The 17,365-nt window shown below is 52.2% G+C and overlaps 2 protein-coding genes across 2 annotated transcripts in view; one reads left to right on the forward strand and one right to left on the reverse strand.

Annotated features, from left to right (window-relative positions):
* Nucleotides 1-5,837: 5,837 nt before the first annotated feature.
* On the forward strand, nucleotides 5,838-6,270 carry Gast (gastrin). Its single transcript, XM_013037831.1, has 2 exons — nucleotides 5,838-6,048; nucleotides 6,167-6,270. The coding sequence occupies exons 1-2, from the start codon at nucleotides 5,838-5,840 to the stop codon at nucleotides 6,268-6,270; spliced, it is 315 nt and encodes a 104-aa protein (XP_012893285.1).
* A 4,733-nt stretch (nucleotides 6,271-11,003) lies between these two features.
* Nucleotides 11,004-17,365, reverse strand: part of Hap1 (huntingtin-associated protein 1) — a 21,998-nt gene continuing 15,636 nt past the window's right edge. Inside the window, exons 3-13 of the mRNA XM_013037371.1 lie at nucleotides 16,773-16,849; nucleotides 16,346-16,462; nucleotides 16,031-16,239; nucleotides 15,737-15,836; nucleotides 15,593-15,659; nucleotides 14,036-14,166; nucleotides 13,582-13,656; nucleotides 12,937-13,092; nucleotides 12,719-12,810; nucleotides 11,611-11,990; nucleotides 11,004-11,223 (exon numbers count right to left, since the gene is read on the reverse strand). Of these exons, the coding sequence (XP_012892825.1) occupies nucleotides 11,054-11,223; nucleotides 11,611-11,990; nucleotides 12,719-12,810; nucleotides 12,937-13,092; nucleotides 13,582-13,656; nucleotides 14,036-14,166; nucleotides 15,593-15,659; nucleotides 15,737-15,836; nucleotides 16,031-16,239; nucleotides 16,346-16,462; nucleotides 16,773-16,849 (1,574 nt within the window). The 3' untranslated portion in view covers nucleotides 11,004-11,053. The remainder of the gene's footprint in view (nucleotides 11,224-11,610; nucleotides 11,991-12,718; nucleotides 12,811-12,936; nucleotides 13,093-13,581; nucleotides 13,657-14,035; nucleotides 14,167-15,592; nucleotides 15,660-15,736; nucleotides 15,837-16,030; nucleotides 16,240-16,345; nucleotides 16,463-16,772; nucleotides 16,850-17,365) is intronic.

Here is a 17,365-nt window from a genome sequence, read left to right on the forward strand (position 1 = left end):
AAGAAATGTACTCATTATCTTGCCCATGTAATTGTAACCCCTCTGTACAGTATTTTCATAATAAAGAAAAAACAATTGTACCATTTTGCTTTCTGGTATGTGTTTGAAAAATGTTTTAGTCTATTGGCTAGCCTTTTGCTGTTGTCGTTGTTGTCGGTCGTGGGTCTTGAGCTCAGGGCCTGGGGTCTGTCTCTGAGCTTTTTTGCTCAAAGCTAGCACTCTACTTTGCACCACAGTGCCACTTCCAGTTTAGTAACAATTAGAGATAAGGGTCTCATGGACTTTCCTGTCCAGGCTGGCTTCGAACTGCAATCCTCAGATCTCAGCCTCCTGAGTAGCTAAGAGCATTTTAAGGTTTTTCTCTTTTTTTGGGGGGTGGGATTTTGAACTCAGGGCCTCGTGCTTGCTGGACAAGTGCTCTATCATTTGAGTCACACCTTTAGCATAGATATATTTTTACTGTGCAAAGTTATAGATGTTTTATGTAAGAATTATCTTCGCTTGAAATCAAAATTTTTTATTTGTTTGTTTTTGTAGGTAGTAGGGCTTAAACTTGAGCCTGGGTACAGTGCCTTAGTTTTCTAGCTTAAGGCTAGCAATCAGTGGTCCTTCTTTCCTTCCTTCCCTCCTTCCCTCCTTCCCTCCCTCCTTCCTTCCTTCCTTCCTCCTTTCTTTTTCTTTCTTTCTTCCTTCCTTTCTTTCTTTCTTCCTTCCTTTCTTTCTTTCTTCCTTCCTTTCCTTCTTTCTTTCTTTCTTCCTTTTTTGCCGGTAAGTGGGCCTGAACTGTGGGCCTGGGCGCTGTCCCTCAGCTCTTCAGCTCAAGACTAGCACTCTACTACTTCAGCCACAGCACCACTTCAGACTTTTTCTGCTTATGTGGTGCTAAGGAATTGAACCCAGGGCCTCATGCATGCAAAACAAGTACTCTACCACTGAGCCACTTGACTAGCCCCTTCCTTCCTTCCTTCCTTCTTTTCTTTCTATCTTTCTCTCTTTCTCTCTCTCTCTTTCTTTCTTTGCCAATCCTGGGGTATAAATTCAGGGCCTGGGCACTGACCATCCCTGATTTTTTGCTCAAGGCTAGCACTCTACCATTTGAGCCACAGCACCACTTTTAGCTTTTTCTGTTTATTTGGTACTGAGGAATCAAACCTAGGGCTTCATGCATGCTAGGCAAGCACTCTATCACTAAGCCACATTCCTAGACCCTGCCTGCTTTCTTCCTTCCTTTTTGTGTTGGTCATAGGGCTTGAACTCTGGGCCAGGCACTGTCCCTGAGCTCTTCAACTCAAGGCTAGTGCCCTATTACTTGAACCACAGCACCACTTCCAGCTTTGTGGTGGTTAATTGGAGATAAGAGTCTCATGGACTTTCCTGCCCAGGCTGGCTTTGAACCGTGATCCTCAGATCTCAGCCTCTTGAGTAGCTAGGATTACAAGCATCAGCCACTGGCGCCCAGCTATCCTTCCAGTTTTCTTACCTACCTTTCTTTCATTCTTCCTTCCTTCTTTCCTTTTTTATTCCTTCTTTCCTTCCTTCCTATATTCCTTCCTTTCTTCTTTCCTTTTTTCCTTCCTTCCTTCCCTCCTTCCTTCCTTCCTTCTTTCCTTCCATCCTTCCTCCCTTCCTTCCTTCCAGCCTGCCTGCCTGCCTGCCTGCCTCCCTCTTTCCCTCCCTCCCTCCCTCCATCCCTTCCTTTCTTGATCCACAGTGCTACTTTCCACCTTTTTGGTGGTTAATTGGAGATTCTCCTGGAGTTTCCTGCCCATGATCCCCATGATCCTCAGATCTCAGCCTCCTGAGTAACTAGGATTACAGGCCCAGCATGAGCAGCACTGAAATGCACTGGCTCTGGGTAGAGGGAATGCCGGGCAAGGAGGACAGACAGCAGGTCCCGGGAGATGGAAGGAGGAGCTGCAGGCCCATCCAGTTCTCAGCACAGAGGGCACATGGGGAAGGGAGAGCTGAAGGTTGCCCATGATAAGCCTGGGTGAAGGGGTTCAGAGGCAACCAGGACATGCATCTCTGGGCAGAAAGGGCAGGGCATCAGCCTATGGCCCATTGCTCCTGATAACTATCACACATCCTGTTTGCAGAGCATGCCGGAAGGGGACAGGAATCAATATGTCACCCCACAGTCACACCCTGCCTGCCCACCAAACATCAGCATAGGGGATGTCCCTAAGGTCATTTAGTTCATCTCTCCCAGCTGCCCCCACCGGGGGATCCTAGTCCAAAGGACAAGGGCTAGGGAGGGACACAGTGGGTCTGCCATGGGGGTGGGAGGAGGGGGGAGGGCACGGCATGGCTATGTGACAAGGGTGATAGGTTGGATCCGTACCCCACACCCAGTTTTAAGCCTGGCCTCACGTGGGAGGAGCACTTGGGAGGGACCACAAGAGCTCCATAAAGGTGGGCTGGAGACCAAGCAGAGAGGGAGCTGACCCAGCTACCACGCTACCACCACTCCACCACCTCCCAGCTCTGCAGGTGAGAAGCCAAGACCGGAGGGAGTGCAGGGACCAGCCATCAGGGTACCAGATTTTGGTGTCTTAAGAACTTGGATTCTCTCTCTCTCTCTCTCTCTCTCCTTTCCTCTCCTCTCCTCTCTCTTTTGTGTCAGTACCGGGGCTTGAACCTGAGGGCACTGTCCCTGAGCTTTTATGCTCAAGGCTGGCAATCTGCCGCTTGAACTACTGCTCCACCTCCAACTTTTTGGTGGTTAATTGGAGGTAAGAGTCTCATGAGCCAGGTGCTGGTGGCTCACACCCATAATCTTAGCTATTCAAGAGGCTGAGATCTGAGGATCACAGTTCAAATCCAGCCCAGGCAAGAAAATCCAGGAGACTCTTATCTCCAATTAATCACCAGAAAACTAGAAGTGGTGCTGTGGCTCAAAGTGGTTGAGCACCAGCCCTGAGGGGGGAAAAAAATAAAGCTCAGGGTCAGAGCCCAGGCCCCAAGTTCCAGGCCCATGACAAAAAAAAAAAGACTCATAGACTTTCTGTCTGGCCTGGCTTGGAACTACAATCCTTAGATCTCAGTCTCCTACTCAGCTAGGATTACAGGTGTGAACCACCAGTACCCAGTTAGAATCCTTCTCTTGCGCCACGGTGAAACTCGGTCTTGGTTTGAGGGCCATCCTGACATTCCCTGCCCTTACCTTCCACCTGCCCTTCTGCTTCAGGCAGGTCCCCTCCCTCATCTTCTCCTTCCATTCCTCCCAGGGATATGAGGGCCCTTCTATCACTCAGATGAGAAAGAAGAGACAATTAAATTCTGTTTTGTACAATATGGCACCACTCGCCACATAGGAGCCTGAAATATGGCTGAAATGTGGATTTCTCTTTAAATCCTTCAAAGGATTCATCTAAGCTTAATCATATTAAAATATATTATTTTTTTGTTTTGGGCTTTTTGTTTTGTCAGTCATAGGGCTTGAACTCTGGGCCTGCGCGCTGTCCTTCAGCTCTTCAGCTCAAAGATAGTGCTCTACCACTTGAGCCACAGAGCCACTTCCAGTTTTCTGGTGGTTAATGTAGATAAGAGTCTTGCAGACTTTCCTGCCCAGGCTGGCTTTAAACCATGATCCTCAGAGCTCATCCTCCTGAGTAGCTAAGATTACAGGTGTGCGCCACGGACACCTGCAGCTTAATTCTTTTAATTTTGTTTTGGATTTGAGACAGGATCTTGCTCAGTAGCACCAGTTGACCTTGAACTCCGTAATCCTCTGATTCTACCTCCTAAATTCTGGGATTACAGGCAATGAGCCATGAGCTACCTTACCCAGATAAAGGAAAGTTGATTGGTTTTTTTTTTCTTTTTCTTTTTTAAATTGTACTCCCAATAGATCCAATCCAAGGACAAGGCTAAAAAAACTCAGAAACATTGGATCCAAAAAACGGATGGGGGACTTGGTGGTAGAGTGCTTGCCTAGAATGCATGAAGCCCTGGGTTCGATTCCTCAAGTACCACATAAAGAGAAAAGGCTGGAAATGGCACTGTGGCTCAAGTGTAGAGTGCTAGCCTTGAGCAAAAGAAGCTCAGAGACAGTACCTAGGTCCCCAGTTCAAGCCCCAGTACTGGAAAAAAAAAAAGAATGGATGGACCTTTGAATTTTAGTTCAAGGGTGAATAAACTTGGTTCATCCTGTACTTAGTTGTGAATGGTGGCAGTTTAATTTTATTTTTCCTCCATTGCTGATGTACAATCACAAGTGATTCCTCAGGTAAACAAATATGATAGTTTCTTTCCTCTGTGGGCTGCACAAAGATGGAGCGCCCTGGCTACGTGGTAACTATGCCTACAATCTCCACTGCAGTGGTAAGTCCCTTTAACGTGTATTTGCCTTTGGAGTCACCGTTTTAAAAAGTTCACTTGAGCCTGCCACCAGTAGCTCACATCTGTAATCCTAACTTCTTAGGGGGCTGAGATCTGAGGATCACCATTCAAAGTCAGCCAGGGCAAGAAAGTCAGTGAGACTCTTATCTCTAATTAACTACCAGAAAACTGGAAGTGGGGCTGTGGCTCAAAATGGTAGAAATCTAGCCTTGACTGGAAAAAGTTCAGGGACAGGAGCCAGGCCTTGAGATCAAGCCTTAGGACCAAGAAAAATAAAACAAAAAATGAAAGTTCACTTGAAGTTACAAGACTTAAATATCTACAGAAAGCCAGGTGCTGGTGGATCACACCTGTAGTACTAGCTTCTAAGGAAGCTGAGAGCTAAGGATTGCAGTTCAGATCCAGTCTAGGAAGAAAAGTCAATGAAACTCATCTCCAATGAATCCACAAAAAGGTGTGGTTTAAGAAATAGAGGGTTATGGGGCTGGGAAGGTGGCTCATGGTAGAGCACTTGCCTTGCATGCATGAGGCCCTGGGTTCGATTCCTCAGCACCACATAAGCAAAAAAGCTGGAAGTGGTGCTGTGGCTCAAGTGGTAGAACGCTAGCCTTGAGCTGAAGAGTTGAGGGACAGTGCCCAGGCCCAGAGTTCAGGCCCCACGACCAGACCCCCCCCCAAAAAAAAGAAAAGAAAAGAAATAGAGGGTTAGTCTCGAATAAAAAACAAACAGCTAAAAATAAAATATCTGCCAAGCATTGGTGGCTCACACCTGTAATCCTAGCTACGCAGGAGGGCTGAGATCTGATAGTAGTTCAAAGTCAGCCCAGGCAGAAAAGTCTGTTACTCTTACTCCAATTAACCACCTAAAAACCAGAAGTGGAGCTATGGCTCAAAGTGGTAGACTCTAGTCTTGAGTAAAAAAAGCTCAGAGACAGGGCCTAAGTTTAAGCCCCACAATTGACAGAAATAATATCTACAAAGCCACTAATGTGGCCTCAGATCTCACAGAGCAGTCTAGAAACTTCTTTTTTTTTTTTGTCGGTCGTGGGGCTTGAACTCTAGGCCTAGGCGCTGTCCCTCAGCTCTTCAGCTCAAGGCAAGCGTTCTACCACTTGAGCTACAGCGCCACTTCCGGTTTTCTGGTGGTTTATTGGAGATAGGAGTCTCACGGTCTTTCCTGCCCGGGCTGGCTTTGAACCGCTATCCTCAGATCTCAGCCTCCTGAGTAGCTAGGATTACAGGCGTGAGCCACCAGCGCCCGGCTCAGTCTAGAAACTTCTATTCAGTCGTTGTCATTGGGTAGGGAAGACAGAAGGGCAAGGGGTTTCCTGGGGTGTCAAGATGAAGGGGAACCGGCAGGAACTCACACAGGAAGGTAGGAGCCAGAAGCCATAACCCATCTGGTCCCAGGCCCTTGCCTTCTGGTCCAGGCCTCTGGCTGCCTTTGTGTGGCTCACCTGGAAGCCTGGCCCCTTTCTCTCCCACTTGTAGACAAGATGCTCCGACCTGCTGTGTACTCGCTGATGTTCATGCTGGCTTTGGCCACCTGCGCCCAAGCCTCCTGGAAGCCCTTGTCCCATCTTCAAGAGTCACCTTCGGATCCAGCGGCCAGCAGAGGTCTGGAGCCACACTGGCCAGACCAGGTGGGCCCGGCCTCTCACTACCGAAGACAGCTGGGGCCCCAGGGCCTGCCATACCTCATAGCAGGTAGGAACTGCTTACCCACACCCTGATTGCCTTGTACAGCCAGGTTTGTCCAAGACCCCTTCCGTACGGGCCCGTGCTTTAGTTCCTTCCCCAATTTCGCCTCCTATCGTCTCCTCAGACCTGTCCAAGAAGCAGGGGCCGTGGATGCAGGAAGAAGAAGAAGCCTATGGATGGATGGACTTTGGTCGTCGTAGTGCTGAGGAAAGGGACCCACGTCCCTAGAACCAAACTGCAGAGCCCAGCCACCTCCCACCCCTCCTTAATCCTCTCCTGTGCAAATAAAACAATAAACTAGCTTCCAACCGACCATCAGCTTGTGCTATGTGCCCAGTGCAGGGAGGGGAGCTGAGCGCCCCCTGGAGGCAGGAACCAGAATGAATTATTTTCCAAGTCTCCAGAGAGCAGCAACAAACAAGAATCTACTTAGGTGGGCAGGGGAATAGGTGGGGTTGGGACTGTCTGCATCCAGAGAAAGCCTTTTAAATGATAAATCAAAAAGCTGGCCAACGGGTTTGGAAGGTGGCTCAGTGGTAGAGTGCTTGCCTTGCATGTGCTCGAGGCCCTGGGTTCGATTCCTCAGCACCACATAAGCAAAAAGAAAAAACCCGGAAGTGGTGCTGTGGCTCAAGTAGTAGAGCGCTAGTCTTGAGCTGAAGAGCTGAGGGACAGTGCCCAAGCCCAGAGTTCAGGCGCCATGACCAGACCCGGAAAAAAAAAAAAAAAGACTTAAAAAAAAAAAAAAGCTGGCCAACAACAGCTCACACCTATAGTCTTAGCGACTCAGGAGGCTGAGATCTGAGATTCAAGGTTCAAAATCAGCCCAGGTAGAAAAGCCCATGAGATTCTTATCTTCAATTAACAACAAAAAAAAGCCAGAAGTAGAGCTGTGGTTCAAGTGGTAAGGCACTAGCTTTAAGCACGTAAAAGCTCAGAGAGAGCACTTAGGCCCTGAGTTTAAGCCCAAAATAAAAATAAATAGGCAGGCATTGGTGGCTCACACCTGTAATCCTAGCTACTCAGGAGGCTGAGATCTAAGGCTTGTGGTTTGAAGCCAGCTCTGGCAGGCAAGGCCATGAAACTCCTTGTTTTTTTTTGGCCAGTCCTGGTGCTTGAACTCAAGGCCTGGGCACTGTCCTTGAGCCTCTCTGTGCTCAAGACTAGCACTCTACCACTTGAGCCACAGTGCCCCTTCTGGTTTTTTCTGTTTATGTGGTACTGAGAATTGAATCCAGGGCTTTATGCATGTTAGACAAGCACTCTACCACTGAGCCACATTCCAAGGCAGGCCATGAGACTTTTATCTCCAATTAACCACCAGAAAACCAGAAATGGTACTCTGGCTCAAAGTGGAAGAGCACTAGCCTTGAGCAAAAGAGCTTAGGGTCAGAGCCTAGGCCCTGAGTTCAAGTCCCATGAATAATAATAATAATAATAACAATAATAACAAGAAGAAGAAGAAGCAGCAGCAGCAGCAGCCAGGCACCGGTGGCTCATGCCTGTAATCCTAGCTACTCAGGAGGGTGAGATCTGAGGATCATGGTTCAAAGCTAGCCCAGGCAGGAAAGTCTGTGAGACTCTTATTTCCAATTAACCACCAGAAAACCAGAAGTGGTAGAGCACGCATCTTGAGCTGAAGAGTTCAGGGACAGAGCCCAGGCCCAGAGTTCAAGCCTCACGACTGACCAATAAATAAATAAAACCTTTCCTCCTTTAAGTTCATGTCTGACATTACAACACATCGACTAAGCATTGACACACTGGGCCACAGTGAACCCCACCTGGAGCCCTAGCCACTTGAGTGGCACAAGGGGTGGCGTGAGAGACTGCCAGTGTTCTCCAGATCCTGGTATTCATCACTGTGGAACATGCTAGCCGTGTCCCATGGCAGTATGTCCCCTAATGAGGGCTTCTCCTCAGCCTTCCCATGGCCAATGACAGTGTTGATAGCCCAGGTTCAGCCCCAGCCAGTGATGATGATCTGGAGAAAGCACGCCCCACCTCTCTTACTCTTTGGTGAGATGAAATGGGGTCGACATCCATGTGCATCCAGCCCTAACATGTACAGAACTTACTGGGGATCATGATAATGGGCAGGTGCTAAGTCTAGAGGAGAACCTAAGACTGTATTTCTTCTGCTGCTGCTTTGCCTCTTCTTCTTGTATTGAGATTTGAACCTAGCATTATATTTGCTAGGCAGATGTTCTAGTACTTGAGCCATGTACTTGCCCTGAGATTTTGCATTTCTGATTCCCAGATGACAATGAAACTGGCCAACAGACCATACTTTACGTTGTGACAAGAATTCCCAGAGGTTTCCAAGGCACTGAGTCTGGGTTCCCTAAAACTCCCTTCTCATTAGCTTCCTGTTCCTTCTCCGCTCCCACTAATTCCTGGGACTGTCTTCCGTATAGCCTAATGGTTCTGTTGCTCTGTCTCTCTCTCCCTCCAGTACTAGGGCTTGAACTCAGAGACCTATCCTTTAGCTTTTTCACTCAAGGCTGGTGGTCTATCACTTAAACCATGCAACCACTTCTGATTTTTTGTTAGCTGTGGGTCTTGAACTCAGGGCCTGGCACTGTCCCTGAGCTTTTTTGCTCAAGGCTAGCACTCTATGATTTTGAATCACAGTGATACTCCTGGTTTTCTGGTGGTTAATTGGAGTTAAGAGTCTCACAGACTCTCCTGCCTGGGGTGGCTTCATACTGTGATTCTCAGATCTCAGCCTCATGAGTTACTAGATTACAGGCATGAGCCACTGGTGGCCTGGCATCATTTCTGACTTTTTGCTGGTTAATTAGAAATAAGAATCTCATGGATGGGGTTGGAGGCATGGCTTAGTTGGTAGAGTGCCAGCCAATGAGCAAAAGCATCTGGTACCTAGTTCAAGTCCTGATCTCAGATTTAAAAAAACAAGTCTCACAGCATTTTTCCCCCCCAAGCTGGCTTTGAATCACCATCCTAAGATCTCTGCTTCCTGAATAGCTAGGATTACAGGCACAAGCCATTTGCAACCAGCACTCCTGGTTCTCAAACCCTGTTATAAGTCTGCTTCTGCCTATAAGACTGTGTGGCTATCTCTCTCTTTCCCAGGACACAGGGACAGAGTTCCCAGGACGACAGAATCAGGGAAGAGAGCACACTGCATGTACTTTAAGGACTCGAGTTCAACACCTGCACCATGACTATCTGTTAGATCCTTGGGAATGTCCCTGAACCTACCTGGGCCTCAGTGTCACCATCTGGAAAATGTTTATCACACCTACCCATCACCCCACAGGAGTGGATGGTATGGTATTTGTATGTCAGAGAAGTGCTTAGCAGTGTCCATCTCTCTCCACAATTTTATCTTTGCATCATGTGAGTATACGCACTCACATATACACATACACCCATGTGTACACACACACACACACACACACCGCTCCTCAAGAAACATGGCTGGAGGCCGATGCGTAGCACACAGGTCCTTTATTTCCTGCACCAGCACGTACACAGGCTGAGAAGCCACAAGACTGAGAAGCAGTGTGGGGAGTGTGGCAGGCACTCAAGGGGACCCAAGCCCCAAACAACAGCTTCTTATGAGCAAAGAAGTAGGCAAGGGAGACACATCTAGAACAACGAAACAAGGGGCACTGAGGAAGAAGAGCAAGAGGAAGGCATCATCAGGCCTTGGGTGAGGAACATGGACACCACTCACAAGCCATAGGTCTAGGCAGAGACACACCACTGGGAAGAGGGACCCCACACCCACCCACCCACCCACAAACACACTTCTGGTTACACATGTTTAACAGGGACTTGAAAAGATGAGGAAGGGGGAGAAGGCCAGGTCTTTAGGAGTCCACAAGGACTTGGGGACCATCTTGCACTTGGGGATCAAGTGTATGTTGTTAAGAGGATCCTCCAAGCAAACTGCCTACCCTTGAGACCTGGTACCCGGTGCAGGCCCTCACAGCCACGTCGGCGCTGGGTATGATAGCCAGCAGCCCGCCCCCTGGGTTGCTCCCATCCCCAGGGGTCACCAGGTGGCTCAGCAGCCACAGCTTTTACACTAGCTGCAGAACAAGGGTCAGGGCTGCTTCAGCCTGTCCCAGAAGAGGGTCGAGGCTGGAGCCCTCTGACTTGGGCCTGATTCACCAGGACAGAAGGCGGGCTGGTGCCAAGGGGTCCTGTTTCAGAGGAGAGGAAGGAGGGTCTGGGGTGGGTGGGACTTGGCCAGGCAGCGGAAGGAGGGGCTTCAAGCTGTCTGGGGGGGGGGGCCTCTGCAGGCTGCTGAGAAACAGCAAAGCCTGGAAGAGAAGGGGGTGGATGTGAACTGTGGCCCTGGTGATCACAGGCCTGGCCCAGGCAGCGAGCAGGGTCTGGCCAGCTGCATCAGAAGGAGATAGAAAGCCACCACCAGGGATAGTGGCACAGGTGAATGACTGTCAAGCCACAGACATCGGGATTCAGTGTACCACCTGCACAACTGTGTACAGTGACCCAGCAGAGGTCAAAGGTCAATGCCATTCCACGCACTGGCACCAAAGGGCCATCCTAGTGAGAGCAAGCCCCATAGAAGGGAGGCTACCGGAACTGGAGCTGGAGGAACGGCCAGGCAGTAGGCTCTGTATATAAGCGAAGCCAGCTCAGATTGTCAATATTCATAGCAGGGAACTGGCTCAGGACAACTCCTAGCTGTGTTTCCTTAGACAAGTCACTTGAGCATTCTGATCCTCAATTTCCTTACTACCTACCCAGGAGAATTTGAGGATTGAAGTGGCTAACACACAGGTAAAGGGTCCGATCCATCACTGGGTCATCTTGGATTTCACCAAGAAAGCTGCAGACACAGAACCCAGGAGGCCTGCGTACAACAGACACAGCTCCCCAGACCTGGGCTTTCTAGCTGGGGAGACCCTGAGCCATCCCACCACCCTTCAGGAGACCCTGGCTCACCTCCACACTCACCCAGGGGACTGGTCCGACTGTGGCCCTTGCTGGTGGAGGCCTTCGTCCCAAAGGCCTAGGTAGCCCCAGAAGGCCCCTCTTCCTCCCAGGCCTTGGGAGGGGGGCTGGCCCTCTCCTCCTCCAGCCTGGGGAAGTCCTGGGTTGGCACCCTGGGCTGCTGCTCCTCGATCCCGCCCCCCATGTTTGTTTTGGCCTGGGTCTGCCACTGCTGCAGGTTTGGGGAGCCTTGGGGGGGATAGGGGAGGTGGAGGTGAAAGGTAGGGGGAGGAGGTGAGCAGAGACAGAAGCTGAGGTGTAGCAGGGGGGATGGGGGGGTGGATCAGGTCCCAAACCTGACCCCCTAGCCCAGCCCCCAGGAGAAAAGTGGATAGAGATCTGGACTTGTAAGCCAATTCCACATAAGTGAGCATGGGGGCCACGGTTCCTACCAAGGGGGGACCTGAGGGACCTATGCAAATAGTATGCAAAGTCCATGCAAATAAGCACGCTGGGTGGGGCCGGGCTGGGGTAAGCGAGCCGCTCGGTGGGGCTCACCCACCCTCACCTCTCATCGGCTGGACGATCTGCAGCTTGTCCGGCTGGACGGAGGGAGGCCCCCACGGGAGCACTCACCTTTCTGGGCCACCTTCTGCTGCTGCTGCCGCTTGCAATGGGCATCCTGCCAGTTGGCCAGTTGCTGGAGGACATACTTCATGTCCAGATGCGAAGGGCCTAGGCCACTGGCCTCCAGGGCGGAGGTCACCACATTCATCCGAGTGGCCTCATCCACCTCCGGCTCCAACTCCTCCCAGGCCTCCGTGTCCTCAGACATCAGCTCTGACTCTTCTGCCAGCCCTTCCTCAGATGGCTCCCTCTCTTCTCTGGCCTCCAGCTCCTCCTCAGGCACTAGCTCCTCTGCAGGATCCATATCCGGTGGCAGCTTAAACCCCTGTTCAGCCCTGAACTCCTCCGGCTCCTGCTTTTGCTCCTCCCTATAGCGAAGGTTGCTGCATCTGGGCAGGAAGACAGTGACGCCTTTCCAGACCCTGCTGGGGGCTCCTAGCACCCTCCTCTACTCCCCAGGGATTGTATTTCACCCCCCCCCACACCGCTAGTTGCCATAGAAACAACCCATTCAGGTAAGTCCTGGGGAGCTCAATGGATTTGCCTGAGGATACACAGCCAGTAAGGGGACCAGGCTAGGACAGAGTCCCAGATGCTCCCAGCTCCTAGGCCACCAGCTTCTCTTGGGTAGAAGGGCAATATTTGAAGGAAAGGGAGCAGGCATTTCCCAGAACAACTCTCAGTTCAATGGGCCTAGAGAAGGAAGGCTTCCTGGGATGTAGGACCATAGAAACAGCAGCTGAAAGGTGAGCCCCTGGCCAGCTTACCCCAGGTGCGAAGTCTGCCCCCATGGGGCATCCCTTAATTCCTTAACAGAGGCCAGGACCTTCAGCCATACTCAGGCAAAGGCTGAAACCACAAAGTCCCTGGGGCCCAGTCTGGCCAAGAAGTGATGGGTCCAAGGCTTGTCAAGAGCAGAAGGGGCCGGGGTGGGGGGTAGGAGGGGGCAGCAAGCAAGCAAGCAAGGCAGTGCCAGTGCGGGGAGACAGGAGGGGCACCAGGAAAAGCACGCAAGGGCACTGCGTAAGGACGGTCCCCTCCCCAGCTACCCACTGCCAACTGACCAGAGTGAGTATGATTAGGCCAGGTTTGGGGTGAGAGGTCCCCAGCAACACACCTGTCCATAAAATATGCCGGGTCTGAGATGATCTTCCTTAGAGAGGTTCTGAGCTCCTCCGCCAGAGTTTCCGGGAAACTTGGAAGTACCTCCTATGGTAAATGGGAAGGGGGGGAGGGGACAGTGACCAAAGATCTCTCTAACACCTCTCATGCAAAGGGATGGGGACAGAAATCAGCCAATAGGGCTGAGACAGGTTACCCAAGGAAGGTCCTCACCAGAGGTACACTGTACGCATAATGGGTGACAGAGCCGGCGGGTGCCCGGGGGTGCTGGCGCAGGTGCTTTGCCTCCTCCTGGCGCTCACGCATCATGCCTCCACAGTCTGTGTACTTCTCCCGTGGGTCTGGCATCTGGGAGCCCGCCCGAAGGTTCTGTGGAGATCCAGATACATCCAGTTTGCCCTTGTCATGTGTATGTGTGTTGGTGCCCATACTGGGGCCTGGGCCCTGTCCCTTAGCTATTTTGCTCAAGACTGGTGCTCTGTCCACTTGAGTCACACCTCGGCAGCTGGCTTTTTGGTGATTCAGTGGAGATAAGAATCTCACAGATTTTTCCTGCCTAGGCTGGCTTCAAAGCATGATCCTCAGATCTCAGCCCCGCTGAGTAGTGAGGGTTACAGGCATGAGCCACCAGTCTATATTCCATCCACCTTTGGCCTCAGGCCCAGGCTGTAGACCCCGTATGTGGCATGCAGGGTGGTCCCAGACGGATGCCTGGGACCTACCTTCCACTCCTGGGACCTCAGCTAAGCTGTGGGTTGTGCAGAACGGAACAACACCCAGCTTCTGCCTGGAAGCTGCTGGTCTCTCAGGGGTCAGGCAGCTGTCCAGGTTTCTTGCTCAGGGCCAGGGGCCTCTTACCTCGGCCTGGAGCTGCACGTGGATTCCCTTCTCAGAGGCCAGCTGCTGCTGCAGCTTCTCAGTCTCAGCCCCGTACTGGAAGGATCCAGAACCCATAAGCCCTTTCCATGGTCTTCCTGCTATGCCACAGCTTCTTCACTCCCAGCACCCCCTCTTCCCCCCGATCCAGCCTTATTCCCACACATCTTTGGCAGCTCTCAAAGTCAGAGGTCACATAGAACAAGGGCCAATAAGGAGGGGAGCCAGGACGTCTGGCTCCTGGGTGAGTCTGGGATTCAGTCTGGGGTCCCCTCCGTGATACAGTGAACAGGGAGGGGGTGGGGCTCTCTAGTATCCCTGCCAACTCTAGTGCATGCACAGAGAGGGGTCTGGTGGATCCCAGAGCTCCAAAGGCACTTCAAAGAGAAGAAGGCTGAGCCCGGGGAGGGGGGTCCTACACCACCGCTCCGCTCACCGACTGGCAGCGCTGCTGCAGCTTTGCGATCTGGGCCTGCAGCTGGGTGATCTCCTTCTGCTGCCGCTCGTAGTTCTCCAGCCGGAGCACCAGCACCTCGGACAGCTCGGCCATCTGCTGGCTGGCCTCGGCTACAGAGAGGGGATGTGGTCAGCTCAGGCCCCCGGCAGATTTGTCTGCCCCTATCCATTCAACTCCCATGGAGGCCCAGGGGGGCCCTGACTCAAGTCTTTTTTTAAAAAGTGCTTACTGCCACTGAGCAGGTCTCTGGCATATATGACTAAAAAGGCCTGGTCCCAGCCCACAGTGAGCTCCAGCCTAGTGAGCAGCCAGCTGGGGGAAAAAACTCAACAGTTCCATATGATATAAGCTCCGGTGGAACCAATGTCAAGGGCATATAGTGAAGTTAGGGGGAAGGTCTCAGCTGTGGCACACGAACGAACCCAGACTTGTTGGGTCTGGGAAGGATAATCCACTAAGCGAAGACCACAGGGTGAGGGAGGTTCCACCAGGCAAAAGAAGTCACAAGCCCAAGCAAGGTATGGAGCAGCCAAGGGGCAATCACTGGGCACTGGGAGGGTGGAGCCAAGACAGTGGTCAGGACCCGAATTGCAAAGGCCGATGGGGATTTTAGGCCTAGAAGGGCCTAGAAGGGCAGGAGTAAAGTCAAGGAGACCCTGGACAGAGGAGTCCTGTGCTAAGGCAGCAGGAAGGCGGAGGGAACTCTTGGGCCATTACTAGTTGGTAGGAGCCACAGGACTTGGGGACTGGTTCTACTCCAGTCACCTGGGGAGAAGTAGAACCAGGGGAAAGGAAGGTCAGGCTTGAGGTGGAGACAGCCTGGGCTCAGCTGTTATGTCTTTGAGTGTGCATTTCAGCAGCTAGACTTCAGCTGGGCCAGTCATGGGGCCTCACACATCATAAGCACAGTGCCCAGATGCTACTGACCACAGCCCCCACCCAATGCATGACTCTGAACTGCCCAGCCATGGCCTTCAGCAGCTGATCCTGGCTCCCTCTCTCCTGGTTCTCTCTCTCTAACAGAGATAAATATTAAGCAGTCCCTTGGCTTGTGCACAGCTTTCTGTGTGTGAGTGTGTGTGTGTGTGTGTGTGTGTGTGTACTGGGGCTTGAACTCAGGGCTTCATTCTCTCACTTGGCTTTTTTTTTTCCACTCAAGGATGGTGCTCTACCACTTGAGCCACACCCCTACTTCTAGCTTTGCTGGTTAATTGGAGATGACAGTCTCATGGACTTTCCTGCCTGGGCTAGCTTCCAACGGGGATCTTCAGATCTCAGCCTGCTGAGTAGCTGGGATTCCAGCACTTGGCTACTGCCCTTCTCTTTGCATAAAGCTCTTCCTCAGCAGTCGCCATAAACCTTGGGGAGCTCAGTGGGGTGGGATTATTCATTCCCACGCTAAAGATGAGGCCTCAGAGAGGCCGAGGAATGTGTCTAAGCTTGCGCAGGGTGGGAAGCCCCAGGATCAGGAACTGAACCCAGGTTCTTGGAGACTCCTCGGGGCAGCCCCCTACCCCGAGTTACAACAGCACGTACAAAACTGCTCCACACACTCCAGAATGAGCATCTGCTCCTCGTCCTCCAGGGTGTCGAGATGAGAAGCCTAAAGGGAGGGAGAGAGGAAGGGGCAGGGCCATCACCATTCCCCGCCCTCGGGCTCACCCTCCTCCCTGTCCTCACCTCCTCCCTCAGCTGGTCATTCTCCTCCTCCAGCAGCCTCAGCTTGCGCTGCAGGACCTCCAGCTGCGGGCAGTGGTGCAGCGACTCCTCCTGAGGAGCCCTGGGAAGGGAGCAATAGGAGTCAGGGTTTCTGGTTCCCAGAGCACTTTTAGGACTTCCCCGCCCCGGTGGAAGGGGGAGCTCTCAGGGAGTCCTGGCAACCGCGATCACAGGCACACTGCTTGGATTCTGTCTGCAAACCAGTAAACTGAGTCTCAGAAAGGGACCACCCAGGTGCAAAGTTGAGACACGCACGGTTTGGAGACATCATAGGGATGGTCACAGGGCCGATCTTCCTCTCTTCCGAATTCCTCCTCCTCCTCCTCCTCCTCCTCTTCCTCCTCCTCCTCCTCTTCCTCCTCCTCTTCTTCCTCCTCTTCCTCATCTTCATCCTCATCATCTGAGTCCGAGTACAGCTGAAGGAGGTCATCTCGCAAGTTCACCTGGTGTCTGAGGTGTAAAATCTGTCAGGAGCGAGGAAGAAGTGAACAGGAGTGCACAGGCACAGGAGCAGATTCTAGAAGGAGGAGGGGGCAAGGCTGTCCCCTCCCTCTCCCCCCCCCCAGCTACCTCCTCCCTGGCAGAGCCCAGCATGGCTTCCAGTTTGCTGTTTTCCTCCATCAAGACGCTGTTCTGTTTCACCAGAGACTGGCCGATGCGAGCCGCTGTGCTCAGATCCCGCTCTTTCTGCAGAGAAAGTACATCCACAAGGGATACTTTCCCAGGCTAGCTGGAGATGCTAGGAGGTACCCCAGGGGGTCAGCAGGAAGCTAAGCCACCATTAGAACCCCCCCACTTCCCTCATCACATTCTCCAGATGCTAGACTAGATCCACCACTAAACCCATTGTGGGTTTCATGCCTCAGTTCCCTTTCTAGAATAAGAGCGCATCAGCCCATAATGGCCCTGAGAAGTACCTGCCTTTTAGAAGAAAAGGACCCCAATTAAAACAGGGACTGAGTAAGGCCAGTGCCCAGCCTGAGCAAGCAGTACACACCTCCTCCAGCAAATAGAGCATCACTTTGATGTCATCTTGGGTGATCTTCTTGGTGGGAGGTGGGTTGGGACATAGAGCTGTAGGAGGAAAAGGCCAAGAGGTCAGGAAGAAGAGCTTGTGCTGCCCTCTGCCCATGGCTGGGGTGGGGAGACGGAGCCCTCTTCCCAGCTCCCAACATCATCCCCCTCAGCCCATTTTGCTCCCAGGACACACTGCACTGGGCTCTTCCCCCCCTCTGCCCCCCCCGGGGAGGAGCCTGGGGGGAGTGAGGGAAGAGGATGCAGTGTAGGGATCACAGTCTACCAGGCCCAGGCACTGGGCTCTCAGGATGCCTGGTACCTAGGGGAAAAGCTAGCCACGGGCCAACTCATCATCCTTTAACCCAGCGGGCAGGTGAGCCCAGCTCCCTAACAGAACAGACACTCCCCCTACACCTGTTGCGTGTGATGCAGCAGAGCGGAAAAGGAGGGGGTGGCCCGTGCCTAGATCCAATTCAAACATCGCTCCCACCCACCCTCCAACTCGGAAGAGGCTGGAAGAAGAGGGGGGACCCCCCCCTTCTCCAGAAGCCCCGCCCCCTGCCCCTCCCCTCC

The sequence above is a fragment of the Dipodomys ordii genome, unplaced genomic scaffold (assembly GCF_000151885.1).
Source record: "Dipodomys ordii isolate 6190 unplaced genomic scaffold, Dord_2.0 Scaffold7, whole genome shotgun sequence".
NCBI lineage: Eukaryota > Metazoa > Chordata > Mammalia > Rodentia > Heteromyidae > Dipodomys > Dipodomys ordii.